This window comes from Trachinotus anak, unplaced genomic scaffold (genome assembly GCF_046630095.1).
Source record: "Trachinotus anak isolate AG129_WGS33_773 ecotype Australia unplaced genomic scaffold, CSIRO_AGI_Tana_v1 ptg000005l, whole genome shotgun sequence".
In the NCBI taxonomy this organism is placed as follows: Eukaryota; Metazoa; Chordata; class Actinopteri; order Carangiformes; family Carangidae; genus Trachinotus; species Trachinotus anak.
Window position 1 is genome coordinate 6,731,963 of NW_027273856.1, and position 17,438 is coordinate 6,749,400.

General features: G+C 40.9%; 1 protein-coding gene across 8 annotated transcripts in view; it reads left to right on the plus strand.

Annotated features, from left to right (window-relative positions):
• The window catches only part of nrxn2b (neurexin 2b), a 692,879-nt gene that overhangs the window by 672,068 nt on the left and 3,373 nt on the right, over positions 1-17,438 (plus strand). For all 8 annotated transcript variants that reach the window (XM_071478063.1, XM_071478062.1, XM_071478058.1 and 5 more), the window contains one exon: positions 7,934-8,012. In XM_071478063.1, coding sequence (XP_071334164.1) covers positions 7,934-8,012 — 79 coding nt within the window. The remainder of the gene's footprint in view (positions 1-7,933; positions 8,013-17,438) is intronic.

Genomic DNA, 17,438 nt, shown 5'->3' on the forward strand with positions numbered 1-17,438 from the left:
AAAGCACCATTGTGTGGCTCATCCTATTAAACCAATCAACACAGCAATTTTGATTTCTTCTAAAAAGATGTGGCTGACTACACCCCAGATGCTGGAAATTACAGCACATCCAGACAGATCAACGAAGGCTGGAAACATAAGAGATTTATGAGAGTGATGATTATCCATATATGCATATACGCGTAGCCATTGCCATCATGGTAAGCAACAATTAGCCAATGGTAGGGATGGAAGAGGTGGGTCATCCAGGCCCACTACTCTCATAATAAAGACAGAACAACAGGCTGCATGTGTTCCAGGGAGGAATATACTGCTCCAGTCTACAGTCAGCATCAGCTGCTACAAGCTGTGTGTGCTTCAAAAAGACCTCCCAAGCATCCTGTTGTCATGTCATCTCAGTAACACTTTGAGGGGATTTCTTCAAATTTGGGACAAACATTCACTAGGACTCCAAGTATGAACTAATTTGATATTGGTAGTAAAAGGTCCAGGTCATGGTGACTTCAGAAAACAGGGTTTTGGTCTTGTGAACATAATTTCATGTGAACTCCTCAAGGGCATCCTACAAATTTGGTGCAAATGTCCATTTTAACTCAAGCTTGTGACCATATTTCCTGCACATTGGCAGGTTTACGGAGTCGTACAACCGCAAGGGGGTAATTCCAGTTTAATTGTGGTCTAGTCTGATCAGGATCATCAGTGGAAGAGATGCAAGCTCCTCCTCCATATCTATGCTGGATGCACATTATGTCAGCTATTTCTACATTATTGCAATCACTTTGTACTATAACTGCTTGAAAGCTCTCATCTTTAAAAGCTGTTCATTTCGTACTTGAAACTCCAGCTATCCAATGAACTTTGATGATGTCGCAGGAAACACAAAGGCAAGGTACCAATTACCAGCGTGTTTCTCTTATTCAGTACTGTTCATTAGCGCTATTCATGTCCACGGAAGCTTATTTGAGATCAGTCAGCAAGCCGCTCTCGCTCGTCTGTCCCTGACAACCATGATCAGCAGATTCTGAATATATTTAGCTCACTCTTTGTCCCTTCATCATAATCTCAAACTGTAACAGATTCCGTCCTTTCAAAGTCCTTTCTGTCTCGTTTTGAATAAACACAGCAGCGCCAATTAGTGTGAAGCGAAGGTGAAGTTGTTGATGGCACAAGTGGGCAATTCACGCCACTTTGTATCACACTCTAAGTTCTAAGAAAATCGGAACGCTAGTTTTGCATCAACTCCTGTTTGTTATTTTTTTTCTTTCCTCTTGTACATTTACAAAAAAGTTGCTTCACGAAGCCTCTATAGCCTCATCAAAGCAGTGCTCTGATGCCAGCTGACAAAAAAATATGTGTTCAGAAATGCTTTCAGTCATGTTTGACGCCGCCATGTAATTACAAGCAAGAATTTTTGGACTCAAAGGTCAGTGAAAGCACCTTTACAGCCTGCCCTGTTGGAAAAGACGTACTTTGGTCTGTGGTTTAGTGTTTCTGCTTCCTCTCTCTAAACATGAGATCAATGGAACCAGACTCTTAACATGTCACATGTAGCCATCCACTCAATTCAATATCATATCTCTGGCCTCCAGACTTCTTGGAGGAAACATTCTTCCGTGTTCAGCATATAATGAGCTTTTACAGCAGCAGTCTGTGATGTGAAATTGGCAGCCCTATTTGATCAATTATCTGGAACTATTTTAGGATAGCAAAGGACTCTGAGTGTTGTCTGCCTCCCTGTTGTTACAAGCCTCAATGTGGTGCTGACGGACGTTTATGTCCAGTCATAAAAAAGCAGAGTCCCATCTTTGGAGTGCTTTTTATTGCTGAGAATCTATTTTTCAGCTAGTGTACCTACATTTTAACAGCTTCTTCTTTATTATTATGTACCTCTCATCACAATAGCCCAAAACAGTATTAAGGATATGTGCTTGAGAATGAGTAGACATTACCAATGATTCACTCATCCACATACTTGAATGAAGTAAGAGAGATGATTTTGCTATGCACACAAACACATAAAATCATTATTGGGGTGTGTAGTTGGTTACATGGTTCTGATGGTCCCAGTGTGGCTGAATATAATTTTTATTTTAGAATTTGCTCTCACTTGCAAAGAGGTGCTATAAGGGTCTGGAAAGCTCAACTGCATGAATAAAACAGTGAAGGGAGGGCAAAGAGTTTGTTATTTTAAATTGGTTAGAGTACACACTGTTGTAGTCCGGTAAAATTAGGCAAAAGTCCTGAAAGCTGGAGGGTTATATTGATTTGGAACAGCTGAGAGGCACCAGACAGTGTATGAACTCTTTTAGATTTGCTCATCTAAATACTTGGAGACTGGTATGTCTGTCCTGGGAAAAAGCCTGTGGTGCACAGGAAGTAGTGTTGTTTGTTTTTATATTTATGGCAGCAAAAGTAGTTTGGATTAGATAGAAGAAAATTGGGTAGCGGCGTGTATCGTAGCTGAGCACACAAGAAAAAGCAAGTCACACACTGAGACCCAGAACTCATCCAACTCAATCAAAATCACAGATGATGACTGTAGATACCTCAGATTTGGGCAGCATATAAACACAACATTGTAAATAAATCATACATATTCTGTTAACGTTACTATTAACAGTACTAAGCACCTAAATTAATTATTAGTTCATTAGTTCTCCTCTGTTTTATAGTGTAGGTTTCACAAGGGGTTACATTTTTACAGATCAAATGCTCAAAATGTGATTACAGATCTTTCAAATTATTTTGATGGCATTTCCTATATACTTTTGTTTGTAGAAAAGTGAGATAATCACAGGCATAACCGATCCCTTACTGTGCCGATCTGCCCGTGACTTACTCTGTATTAATAATAACAATAAAAAATAATAATAATGATAAATAAATTGACATTAATTTTCCCCTCATTATGAAGCTGAGAAGTAGGAGAAGAGCATCCTTGTTCCGGAAATTAAAAGTCCCATTCATGTTTCCCAAAGAAAATATAATACCTGCACTGCACTGCTAACGGCAGGTGGAAGCTAACAATTACAGCACTGAGAAAACTGATTTTACAATTTGCAGGCTAAATTCATTTATTTCCACAATTTGGGATTATTTGAAATAAATTCAGCATCTATGGGGCCATGTTTTGTTCCCAAATGTAACGACGGAGCGTTTTAAATTTTTCACCTATGACTGGCTTCTTGTTTGCAGTAGTAGTTGTAGTATTTAGCCAAAATGACAGACAAATGTGATTTCTGAGAAACAAAGTTGAAATAATTCAAACTGGTGGCTGTAACGTGAACCTATATGATCTTTTCACTATCTGGGAGAGCTCCATGCTTCTGTCTTAAGTAGCGCTGTGTATATCGTTTAAAGGAGCTATTTGTAAGTTTAGCTATTGCCAACGTAAGCATTAACAGCGGTTTACTTTGCAGTCTGGACGAAGCGTTGGTAGTTCAGCATCAGATTTCATCCCTGCATTCATCAAGAGCTGTCTCAAGCAGTTGAAATGAATGCCAACGTTAACTCTTGTCTCTATCGCTTCTTTTCTTCTAACGTGATTAACACACCAACCAGCTAGCCACGGCCCACCTTGTCAGTTTCTAACTGACAAGGTGGGCCATGGCTAACTGCAGCCTGCAATCTGCCCTGAGGATGTAGCGCTGCTCAGAGGGTGTATTATAACCTCTTGTATTATAAAGACAACAATGGCTGAAGCTCCTGTCAAGTGACAAGAAACCATGTTCAGTGGGAGAGAAAACTTACAAACAGCCCCTTTAAAGAAACATTCAAAATAGACAGAATGGGGACAAACACCCCCAGAACCAGTGGTCCCTCCCATTTCACAGCTCCACTGAGTCTGACATGATGTTCATGTTATTTAGTCATCTTCTATAATCTGCTTGTCGGGGCGTTATTTTGCACTAACCAATCAGTAGAGACTGTAGTTCTCATCCTGTCAACATGATTTTCAGTTGTCACAGACCTGCAGCTGTGTTGCTTAGAAGCATTGGATGTTTTTCATGTTGTTCCAGGAAATACGCTGATTCAAGAGTTGTTTTTGTGCTGCGTCAATCTCACCCGGGCTTGTTACCATTTTTATGGCAATTTTTTTGTCACTTATTGTCTGGCTCGTGCACAGAAAGATGATGTTCCCATTCTTAAGCCCGCCTGCAAAGCTCTGATTGGCTCAGCTTTTTTTTTTTTTTTACAATCAAAGGAACTGTGAAGCAGTGACCAAACAGGAGAACTATTTAAATCTCTGTAAAAACTTAGAGGTGGAAAGTGATCCAGAGATCTAGCCAGAGGAATTTCGCTGGCTCCGAAGACAAACACTGGCTGCTTAGACAGGCACTGATTATATGGCTCACAACCGTGTTTGATGGAAGTCAGTCAATCTTTTTATTTATTTTTTTTTATTTTAATTTTTTTTTAATTTAGTGGGCATTAATGGTTATGTTGTGTTTATTGTATTGATGGTCATTGTCTGAGTTATACACTATAGCCAAAATGTGAATAGTGTAAAGCACTGGAGCATTGTGTGGGATAACTTGGGGGACGGCTAAGGATTGTCTTTGAACAGATAGGAATATTAATTTGAAGTTCCAGCTCACACCAATATCTTAACACTATGGATTACAGTTTCATAGTCGTGATCATTGAACTGCAGCAAAGTACTTTTTCAAATTAACCTCTAGACCCCGCATCGGTTTTATTAGTCACAGTCGCATGAAGAATTGCTGTCCTCCTGATTTTTTTCTCTTTTACACACACGCAAACACACACACACACACACACACACACACACACACACACACACACATACACACACACATCTATATATATATATATATATATATACACATACATGCAGTCCTTTGGGTAGTTAATAATCCATCCTACTGAGACTGTAGTGTAATTTTGTGCTACAGCAAACATAACAACAGTATCATAAATATTGCAGTTGGCAAAGTTAACAGGAACTATGGTGGTCTAATGAATAGCCCCAGCGCCCGCCAAAAGACACAGCAGAGACAGGAGACAGGCCAAGGTGGCGGAAAGCGAGCGAGCGTAAACCCAAATTTCAATTTCTCCAAAAGCTCTGAGCTACCCGCCACGCTGCAGCTTTGATCATAGTGGAATAATGCGCTTTGATGCTTAGAATAAAAGATCTACCTTTTGATGTGCGTGTGGGGGTCCGATTTTTTTTTTATTTCTTTCCTTCACCCCTTGATACTGTGGGTTTCCATGGAACAGTTGGAGTCATCACTTGTCTCACCCCGACCCAAATTTGGTGTCAGGGTGTTATAAAACTAAGATCACAAGCTATGCCCGTGCCCCTGCCTGTCTTAAGTCCAGAGCACTCTCTGGTGTTTGTGATCTCTATCTGATTTGTCTGGATGGATGCAGGACGGTTCAAAGTTGTCTCCTCATAGATTCAACTTGGAGTTTGATAAAAAATACATAAAAAAAAAAAAGTCTGACCAGGTCAAACTGGAGTTGGGGGTTCAGTTGTCTTCCAGCACTTCTCAGTACACTGAGTGGTCCTCATTGACACTCAATGCTGATGATGTGGGATGGGCTTTTCTGGACGTTGCACTAAATTACAACTGTGATAACACCAGGAAAATTAAACATTAAGTCAGAAAGTCATTGGATTCTTTAGACATTTTTATGCCTCCATGTCAGCAATAGCTGGTAATTTCTTCAAAAGTGGTGCAAATCTTCACCTGGACTCAAGGATGAACTGATTAGATTTTGGTGGTCATCGTTGAAAGATCAAGGTCACTGTCCCATTCCTGTGAACACGATTTATCATTAATACCTATTTTCATTACGTCCACCACAAACGTCCACTTGACGAGAATAGAGGGATGATGTCTTTTTGTAGGCCAACCTGGATGTTAGCATTACCCTGGTTCCCTCGACAAAAAGCCAACGGGATTTTTCCACTGTCTTTTGATCACTGCAGAAAATAAACTCTTTGACAAACAAAGGTTTGTGATACTTAACATGTTTTGTTCAGCAGGATAATCTTCACCAATGAACACCACTTTTGAAGCCTAACTACAGTCACCACAAGTAACAACCTAATGTTAGGCTGTAAACCAACCACACCATGGTCTCATGACAACATCAACATCAACATCACCGCCACTAAACTTTCAACTGGAAGTTTGATTTAGCTCTTACCTCTTCTACAAAAGCCTTCACTCTTAGAAAGTTAGTAATAATTTGCAAAAGCGCAAGTGTATACACAAGGCTGTAAAGATGGACTGGTGAGTAGATCAGTTTTCGTGTTCGACATGATGACTTTTAACATCCCTGACAACCTCTATAGTATGATTTAGCTACTTGTTTTTTTAGGATGCGGAAAAGCTTAAACAAATCATAACTGTGATATTTACTGACGGATTTTATGTCACAGAATAGAACTTGAAAATCTCTAGAGCTTGTGTTAACCACAGACCTAACCAAAAACCCATTCAAAAAACCCACAGACTTCAGCACCAGGTAACCAGAAGTGCTAAAATGCTAACTGATTTTTCAGTTTCGTGCCTGCGACTTATTTGGTCAAAAGTCAAGGTCACGGTGACCTCACAAAACATATTTTTGACCCAAGAATACATACAATAATTATGACAGAATTTAACACAAATGTCTTTTCGGATAAAATGAAATAAAGGGACTTTGACTCAGGAACAGAAGGGGGGGTGGGGGGGTTGTGACCATATTTCCTTCAGATTGACTGGTTGATGGAGGCATACAATCGCGAGGCAGTAGTTCGAGTCTAATTTGTGACCACAAACACACTCTGCTGTCGACATTAATTGATGTGCAAGGTGCTTGGATCAAAGAAGAGCATATTGTAAAGGATTCATTCTGCGCTGTTTTCTACCGAGTTAGGAAAGGTGCAGCAGCTGATTGCACAGATGGACTAGAAATGTAAGTACATGTTTGATAGAGATGTTGCCGGGAAACTGAGGCAGGATCATTAGGCCCATTTGACGGAGCCAGGTGATGGTGAGCACACACTCAAACTCACACAATGTAGTTAATAAATTACACCCAGGCCGTGGATTGATAACAGGGAGAAAACTCTGCGTAGCAGTGTGGCACTTGAATCAATTATGCTATCAAAAGCCCCCTGTTTTCTACCAGATGACCCCATCTTGAATAACAACCAGTGGCTGAGGGGGGGGGGGTCTAGACATGCTGATGTCATGCAGTAGTGAGGACAAACCTTGGCTGCTAAACTGGAAATACCTTGTCAGATTTAATTTGCTTTCATCTCGAGACCCCCACCGCTATACCACCTGCTGTACTTTCAAACCCTGCACTAACAGACTTCATGTCCACTGTCTTCTTTATCATACAGTTCAAATGTCAAACTGAATCGTTTAAAACCTCTAGGTCAGGAAAGAGAGAGCCCCCAGCTGTTATTTAAATTTACACAATTCAACATCTCATTTTTTATAAAGCCTGAGCCCCCTTCCTTCTATATACACCTATATAAAAATGAAATGATGCTGTGCAATAGAGCTTCCATTGTCTGACTTTTGTTCCCACTCAGTGGTGGATTTTTTTTCTCTTTGACTGGTGGCATACTTTGCCTTGGCTCCACATCTCAGCTCACATAAGTACACATGGGGTGCTACTTTTAAAGCACACCCACCTCCATATTTTCCTCCCGTTTGCTAGTACTAATGTACTGCTCCACAAAAAATCTTCAATTTGTAACCAGAGAAAGACATATCTCCCGCAGCCTTTCTAAACTTTGTCTCTCTGGGTTGCATCCGCCTGTGTGAACGTAGGTATCAGTGGAGCCAGAGACCCTCACTGTAGCTGCCACAGGCTCCTAATCCTCTTGAATGTTCTTTGTATCCTCCACACAAATAAGATTTGTCCTGACTCTGTCTCCCCTACCCTCCTCTCTCTGTTCTTCCAGAATGCAGATGACCTTTTGGTTGCATCAGCTGAGTGTCCTAGCGATGACGAAGATTTGGAGGAGTGTGAGCCCGGAAATGGTGAGTCAACTCAGGGAGTTCTGTCGTCGTTTGTACTTGGTATCCAAGAACAAAGTGCAGTCTAGAAACTGAGAAAGACTAATGCTGTGTCCCTTACTCCACTTTTATGTGACACTTGGTGACTGCGCAGCCCTCTGTATGCAGCTCTGATTGGCCAGATGTGTACCCACCAACCTCCTTTCTCATTGGTTTTCAAAGCAGCAGGCAGACATCAGAACTGTGGTCCATTGTTTGCTCAGCCAAGTGGTCGTATCTGGCGTTTACCCAGCTGTTGCGCCGATCTCCTGCCCTGACTTTAACAAGGCAGGACAGCTTCAACGTGGAAACGCAGCTTGTTCTGCACAGCGCACAGCTGCAGTCTGGCAGGCCCGATGGCTGAGGCACTGTTAGTCTGAACAGTGGGTCAAACAATGTTCTGACACCATGACAAGACAGAAGTTAAAGGCCATGTGTTTTAACCCCCTGCCTCTGTGGGTTCTAGTTTTACTAAGCTGGCCATAGATGAAAACTGCCAAGAACCACATACAGTGAAGCAGTGTGATTCAAATTACTGCTACAGGCACAGAGAGATGCAGATCCACATTTAATGACATCTCATCTTGAAAGATCCTGTCTGACAAGATTTCTCTTGTTAAATGGCTTCACAGATTTAACTCTGTGTGGGTGTCATGACAACAACAACTGCCTCAATTAAACCTATTATGAAAATACTGTCAGCATACATGCCATTGCTCTGGAAAGGGGCCAGCAAACCCCTCCACCAACTGCACCTCCTGCTCCCCAAAGGAAAAAAAAAATTAAGTTAAAAAAAAACAAAATATTGATGTTATTTGTGTGCACTTGTTTCATTTTAGCCCAGGTTGAGCGTCTCTACTGCGCTTTGCTGTCATTTATGTCAGGGGTTCGTTTATGTCCACCATGTGCGTGTCGCCACACACATGCAGTGGAGCAAAGGGGAGACAGATTGACCGCTCGTTCCAGATACAATCAAAAAAACTTTCCAACAAGTGTTATAAATCCTTCTAAAACCATGGATGGACAGATGTCGACCCCAAACATCTGAAAGTCAGGCCAAAATATCTGGCAACAGCAAATCTGGCAGCAGTTTGCAAGGAAGGACTTCTAGGGATTAAAATAGGACAAGCTATTCTTCTATGACACCTGAGGCATAAGCAATCATTTAAATTAATTTTATAAATTACTCATTTGTGTTATAGACTTCTGTGTAGATTTTACTAAATCAAACACAGCAATGAAAAATGCTTTATTTTTAATCACTCATCTTATTTTTAATTTTTAATTAATTATAGTGAAACACAAGTTAGCATTACATGCAAACATATATTGTGTATTTATTGTGTATATATATATATATATATATATCATTGTAGTTCCCCAGACCAAACCTTGGTAGCACCTGCTGTAAAATAAATAAAGTCAGTATGAGAATATACAGTTTATTATAAGCTCATTTCAAAGGGTTTCATGAAATAGGAAAAAAATGCAAAAAAAAAAAGACTGTTGTTAGTATGGATAATGTAATGTAATGTAAAGAAAGAGCAGACTGACTAAAGAAAAGATGTGATCAAGAAAAATAGCCAACAGTCTTTGTTTGTGAAAGGCACTAGAGTGGATTTTAAAAAGTTTTTTTCTGGAATGGGGATTACTGGTTCGAATAGAATATGTTTCTGTAAATGGCGGTAGATTATTGTAGTAGGGATGTTTGTGTGATGAGAAACTGATCTGAACCTGTGTTGAGAAACTCAAGTGTAGCCCTCTCCAGCAGTCTCTGTAGGTGGTTGGGACCGAAATAGAGACTCAATTCCCCTCTTATCAAAAAGAGAAATGAGAGTTTTTTGGAGAATGCTATGCCCAGTCTTAATCTCCCAAGGGGAAACACAGCTCTCTCTCTCTCTCTCTTTCTCTCTCTCTCATGCCCACACAATCGCACACATACAGTGGCAGACACGCTTACCTTTCCAGACAGACACTTGTCTCTCTCGCTCCGTGGGTGTAAAGTTTTCTCTCCTGAGAAACACACAAACACACTCTCACGCACACACATGCTCCATATCACACCTTCCAGATGCCACAGGACTTCCAGTCAGGCATGCCAGCAGGCTTGGATAAGCTTGGGTGAAAACTGTGGACAGGAAGAGAAGAATCAACATTGTGCGCAAAACACGTCCCTTCTCCATCACTGCTTCACAAACACAGGCCTGCGGTCGTTGTATAATAGGACCAATTCCCAGTGTTTTCAATTACATGTGACAGTGCAGCTTATTGAAGTGCCTTTAGGCAGGAGAGAGAATGTTAAGAGCAGTTGTGGGTTCTCTATTAGTCTGAGCACGATATGACTTCTGAGACCGATACACCGCCTTCCTACATACAACCAGAGGAGCTCCATCCGTTTTATAGATGTGTTAACCTGCAGCTGTGGTGCTACAACATACAATTTCAGGCGTGCAACTTCTTGCAACTGTATTTGGCCGGGGGGGGGGGGGGGCGGGACTTAACTCATATGACTTGACTCAAGTCAGAATTAATTTGAGGACTTTCTTAATTCTGATAAAGGACTCACTTGACAACAGGCAGATGACTCCAATGGACTTGACTTTTTTTAATTAGACATTGGCATTTTTCTAAATTTGTGGAAATTTTGAAACATACAACAAACCACCAAGGGCCAATGTACAAGGCTCAGTCCAAAAATACTAAAATTTGGATAGCAGGAGGATGGAGAACATAGCACAATGCGGGTTCCACATAGAAATATATAGTAACAGTAATAACTGGAATGATACTCAGTAGAGTACATACCAAAAAAAAGGCCAAACAATCCTACATATTAAAGAAAGTATTTTAAAAAATCCTCCTTTAACCAGATCTGCACTAAAATTTCTTCCCTGGCCCATGCCCCATCCTTCCACCCAGTCTGGTGTACGTTGGTTCAGTACTTTTTGCATACTTCTGAAAATTGAACAGACATGGGTGAAAACCCATAGACAAACTTCTTGGCAGAGGAGGCTTGCAGTCACAGATTTGGAATAAACAGCTGCAACAGTTTTCATTCATGTTGAAAGTAAAACGAAACTTTTCATGACCACTGTCGTAATGGTTGATCATCAGAATTTCATATAACACGACTTGTGACTTGCTTTTCCTGAGCAGTGACCTGACCTGACTCCACCCGACTTGCTTGAGACCTGAAGGTGAAGACTTGAGACTTGCTTGTGACTTGCATGTGTGTGATACCCTTTTTCCACCAAAATGATTTTTTAAACACGGGTAAACCCGCTAATAACCCGTGTGAATGCTTATTGTACCCTTTTTCATTGCCATCAAAAGTCTAATGTTAGTGGGTCTTAGCAGGTTTTTTGACAGGTGGAAAAGGGGCTTTACTCCCACCTCTGGCATTTGGTCCAGGAGCTTCTTAAGCTGTCGAGTTATAAATGATGAACCTGGATGTGAAAGGCTTGCTGCTTGCTGATAAGCTCAGAGTTGACACAAAATAGACAAAGCAGAGAGTATGTGGAGAAAAAGACCTGAGAGGGAGATGAGCAGGAAAGACCTGGAGGTACGGCAACTGTGAGAGACTGACCCTGATAGAGATTTGTGTCACGTTCCTTTGCACTCAGAGCAGAACAGAGAAATGGGGAAAGGAGATAGACAGAGATGGAGAGAGAGAGAGAGAGAGAGAAAGAAGAGAAAGCCAATGAGAGGATGCAAAATTGAGAGAGTGAACAGAATGAAATCTGCGTGAATGATTCCTGCCTTTCCCACCAGGCTAATTAAACTTTGACTTTGTTAGGGAGCCTTAATTACATCATCCACTTAGAGCTTTGGTTTGGATCCTCCAGTGCTGTTAATGAGCCTCTTTCAGAAGAGTGACAAGACCCAGGAAGTGGGGACCAGGATTACAAAAGTGGAACATGTAGTGGGGATGGAGTGACAAAGTGAACACGCACACAGAAAGACACACACAGAAAGATACTGTATTTGTTCATTTCCATGAACTCACATACATAAAAAAGCATAAATAGACATTAACTGGAACACATTTACAGAAGATATTGTACAAACGTTTCTTCTGCTCATTAAATCTTTTTCATTTGATTTCCATATTTCACTTTCTATCTTTTCTGTACCTCGGCATGACCTCACTTTCCTTCTCGCTCGCATACCTCCGAGCTACTTATCAGTCCCAGGATGTTGTAGGCACTATATCGGTTTTACTCTGACAAGATCAGAGGTTTGAGGAGCTCCTCAATAATTCATCAGACAACACGCTATAGAGACAATCTGTGAATGTACTTTATAGGTCAGGGATTGAAACTAAGAGATTGGGCGATAGATGAGGGATGACCCAGAGCACTGAGCTCCCTCACTCAAGTGTGACTCAGAGCCTGGTCGATGGGTTTAGATGTCAGTTATTTGTCAGAGAGACACTTTATTGATCTTCTTCCTCTTGTCTTCCTCCACAAGTAAACAGCCCCAGTTTAAATGTACGGGTTCCCCAGGTTAGACGCCGGGCAATGCAGAGGCGTGAACCTGCGTCCTCTCAATGTTCTCCAAACAGCTACACCATCCTGTGTCCTCGACGCCTCTGCTTTGCCTGAAAAGACTGAAGTGCAGTGTTTGGTCAAATTTGCAAGAATTGGAGGTAATGTGGGAGATTAGACAAGCTGTCATGACTGCACAAATACGAAGGAGACTGGTGGAATCCTAGCTGGACTGAAAAATAAAAACAAAGAACAAAATGCTTGACAATTAAAAAAAAAAATAAAATAAAAAATAGATAAAAATGTGTAATGTTCACAAATAGTACAAAGACTATTGATTGAATTGAGGTACATTACAAGGCCAGGCTAGTTTATTTATATGGCACCATTTAACAATTGATAGTACTTTACAGGAGGCAGGACGAGTTAGAAGAGAAACACAGTGCAACATAAAAAACAGAGAAAGACAATGGAAAGGAAAAATACAGATTCTGAAAATGATCTTAAATGGAACAAAGTATAATGTATTGATTTACCTTCCATTAACAAATTATTAACCAATACACATTATTCACTTTATTATTAATAACCAATTACATAATTTGGCAAAAGTAAAACTTCAAGTAGCTCATCAACATTTAACTACCTCACCACTCAGTATATACTCACCATTTATTTATAGCTGCTGCTGAATAGTGGTACAGTTACAGTAGTGTATATACACACAGATATGTTTTGGTAACAAAGACAGGGATGATAGTTTTCATAGAGATAAGTCAGAGGATCAGTTATTGCAGAGGCTGATGCTCAGTCAGCTCAGTCTGCTGTTAAATGCATATAACAAAACCTGAAAATCTGAATTTGATGATTTTCAGGTGCCTTGTAACCATTTGATTTCATAACTGGTCAGTGGAGCAAAACAAATTTCTGCAGCAAACTACCCAAAATCTTATTGAAATTATAATTAAAATCACCCAAAGCAGTGGATGGAGAATGAGAATGGTTATTCATTTCTGCTTTCTCAGCAGGGGATCCATTTGTAAACAAATATCCAAGTTTCTCCCAGGAGTACGGTGGAGAAGCACAGTCTGTCTGCACCACATAACCTACTTATCCCATTTTCTATCACTTGTATTTTCCAGAAGCCTGTTAACTTTGCAGTATTATGGTCAAAAGTAGATTAAAAAGATTCTTTAATGTAACAAACGCACTCAAAAAAGGCCTATCATGGACAGAAGAAAGAAAAAAACAAGCCATGGACACCAGAAACAGGCCCATTGCAAAGCAAGGAAGTAGTGGTGTAGTGGTAGTTTGACATCTCTGCATCTAGTTGAGATTCTCTGTGCATGTTGGAGATTTATACCATATACCGTATAAACTGAGGGAACACCAGGCTAGTCAGAACTACAAATCCAGCCAGCAGCATGCAGTCGATACAGGTGCTGATGAACAGGAGGGTGGTGACTCTGTGGCCAATATGAGACACAATATGAGCAGGGCATCACTGTGCCACAATAAATCACCCGAGAGCAGCAGCAGTAGCAGCAAATGCATCAGTTCAGGGACTGACATGTATGAAGAAGCAGCATTTTCCCCCTTTTTTGCAGAGATTGTACCTGATTGTACCTATTGTGGCTTGATTTAAAAAGCAAGCGAGGGGAAAATATATTATGCTCGGACATGCTGTTGGATTCTCCATCTGCAGCCTAATCAAAGCTGAATTGTAGAATGCTCAAACTCCAAACAACCTTTTTGCTCTAAATATTTCAAATGGATGTGAGCGGGGCAACGTGATCTGCAGAGTAATGATGTTTGTCAAGAGATCGACATAGATGCATCAGTATCCATCTGCCTTGTTCTCATTTTGAGTAAATGGGGGGGGGGGGGGGGGGGGGGGGGTGACTCATACCGGCAGCGCTGTGGAGTGGCGTGTGGGCAAAGATAAAGAAGAAATTTCATCATGTGGGCCAAACGTGGTTCCACTGCCTCAGCTGTTCAAATCATTGGAGTCAAACTCCATCAATCAGACTCAATATCTTTAGTCTCTCTCGCTTTAACACTTAAATGACACCGTTACGATGTTAAAGAAAGGAGACACCCACACACTGGAGTCGTGCTGTATGCATTTTTTGTACTGTTTGCATCAGAGCTGGTCTCAGTCAGGCCTGGTTTTAGTCCTCAGTGAGTGAGGGAACATAGCCAGTGTTAAATATACCTAAATATCTCATTTTCATTGGGGTTGACAGTGACAACCCCCTGCGTGTTAGAAATCCATCAAATCAAATCCGTCTGTGGTTCTTGACAGCTTTTCAGCTGATGAAAAGAAAATATGAACATATGTGTTGTTTGTGACATATTTGTCCCCCCACCCCTCCCAACTCAAATTACATTTTCTCAGCCTGCCTGTGGGGTGCTGACTGAACAATCACAGCTGCATACAGCGAGGAGAGGGTGCAGTCGTGGGGAAGGGGAGAGCCAACCGAAGCTGTTGATTGCTTTAAACTATGGGTGCTGTTGGCTTGGGTCGCACAACAAGAAATGAAAAGATGGCTGACCTGATAACTGCCCAGAGTTCTGAGATGCGGCTCGCTCTGTGGATGAGGGCTGAGATTCATTATTTTTCCAGTAGCCGCTGCCTGCCGGTCAGATGGTGCAACGCCATGAGGCCTTCAGGCTCTGGCTCCATAATCAGTAGAGTGCAGCAGAGCGGTGTGAGTTTGATGGAACAGTCCCTTATGTTTAAAGATGTTCTTCATTAATGTCAATATTTTCCACCTGAAGATCACCACTACATGGGTTTTTATATATAAGGTGGATTTTAAGCAGAGAAACACTGTTCCCTGTGTGTGTGATGTGTTAACAAGACCCCCCTCAGTAATGGGTGGGCTGATCTCTGAGCAGTAGGTATAAAGCTTGAAATTGCTCTCGCAGCATCTCTGCCACACAGACAGATGGCAAAGTAGAGATAACAACAAATCCCACCCTCAGTCACACGTTCATGCTGTATCTCTGAGGAACTATCTCTGAGGTCCCAAAAATACATGCTTTTATTGTTCTTTCTTCTGTGACTTTGACAAGTTATTTCACAAACCAAAGTTTTTTGTTTTTTTGTTTTTTTGTTTTTGTAAACTTGCAAAATCCTACTTGGCGCGACTCGTCTTTGTTCCTCAAATGTGCCACCACACTCTGCTGTCCTCTCAGCCTTCAAGGTGAAACTCAGCCCTCAAACATAGAAAGAAAAAAGAAACTTGAGCATTGCTATGGAAACTAGCCTTTCAAGCATTGGTACTGAAATGAGAAGTTAGTTAATTCTTGAACCCATCTTTTGAGTTTTTTTTTTTCCTTTACAGCTCTCACATTATGCTTTATTTCAAGGCCTGTTTCTGTCAAGTGTGTTGTTATATGCTGATATGTTGCAGTGGCTTTGTGAGCTCAATGCATCACCCTGTGTAACAAAGCCTTCTGCCATTCTATGAGTGAAAATGTATGGTTGTATAACTGACAAGGTTTTGGGGGGGGTTTGAGAGTTGCTGAGCTGATAAAGGCCAGGAGGGAATTCCTACGGTCCCAAGTCCTCCCTCTATATTCCCCCCATCATCCCTGAAACTGCCTGACCCAAACCCCTCTCCCACTGAGTCACTCTGATTTAGCTTATCAAATGAACACAGAGCCAGAGTCATGATTTTATGCTGGTGATGTTGGCATTTCTTTGGTCATGTTTTTGCTGTTACCTTCCCTTTTCTCCCCCCCAAGATGTGCCATAATCTAACTCCCCCCCCCCCCCCTGCCATGTTTTTCTCTTGTTTCCTTAACTTGTGTCCCTTACACGTTTGCCAGGCTGAAAAGTAAATTGTTATGAAGTAAAAATGTAGTGTATAAACAGACTGTTACTGATATACTGCCATGTTCTGTTAACATATCCGCAACATGTTTAATCATTTACCCCAGCTCGGCTTCCAGTCACTGGTAGAATTCCTCCTCAATTAATGTTTTTTTTTTTTTTGGTTTATTTTGTTTTGCTTTTTTGTTTTTTTTAATACAAATGACCTCATGTTACACCCATAATCTTTATCTAATTTGGGTGTTCATGTTATGGTGTAAAATCAGATTACAAAATTAAGGCTTGACAACATATTGTGGCTCATTAAGATGATTTTTTAAAAACTGTTCACTGTGTGCTGGTGGCTGTTTAAGACGAACGTGATTGCCATGTTTATGTGTGCTGTTTGGGAGGGAAGTGGGCATCGGGGACTTGTACAACAAGAGGGAGCGGTAGTGTTTAATACTCCGTCTCAGTGAACGGTAATGTGCATTGAGATTTTGGGTTTAAGAAAGTAGGGGCATCAGTTCCCTGCGGCTGCTCCTGAGGGTTTGCATAAAGATTAAGCCAATTAGAAATTAGCCATAGAAGCCACCAAGCCCAGAGGGGGAAAATGGGTCTGAGCCAATTCTTCATAAGAAACTGGAAGGAAAAAAAAAACATATTGAATAATTCAACAATATATTTTTTACATTATGATTTTTTTTCACCCAATAAAGAAACAAAAGAGGAGAGGAGGTAAACAAGGGGGGGGGAGTTGTTTATCACTATCCGAGAACAATCTTACACAGCTTTCTTTTTGTAATTTTTTTTTTTCATGCAAAAATCATGCGGCCAATTTGTTGATGTAAGTGACCTGAACCTCGTGGTTTGCTATCTTATTTAACCAATCACAGCAGAAACATCTGAGCGTTAGGGTAGTAAGCATAGGCAAGACTAGAAAGTTAGCAGTGAAGGATAGGCTGTGTAGTACAATAGATGTTAAGTTGTTGAGTGTCATTTATAGTCTATTTTTATCCTGTATTAGTGATATAACATTTAGGTCTGTGCAGCACAGGGAGTTAGGTCAGAACAGGTGCAGGATAGAGTATTTTCTTACACCTT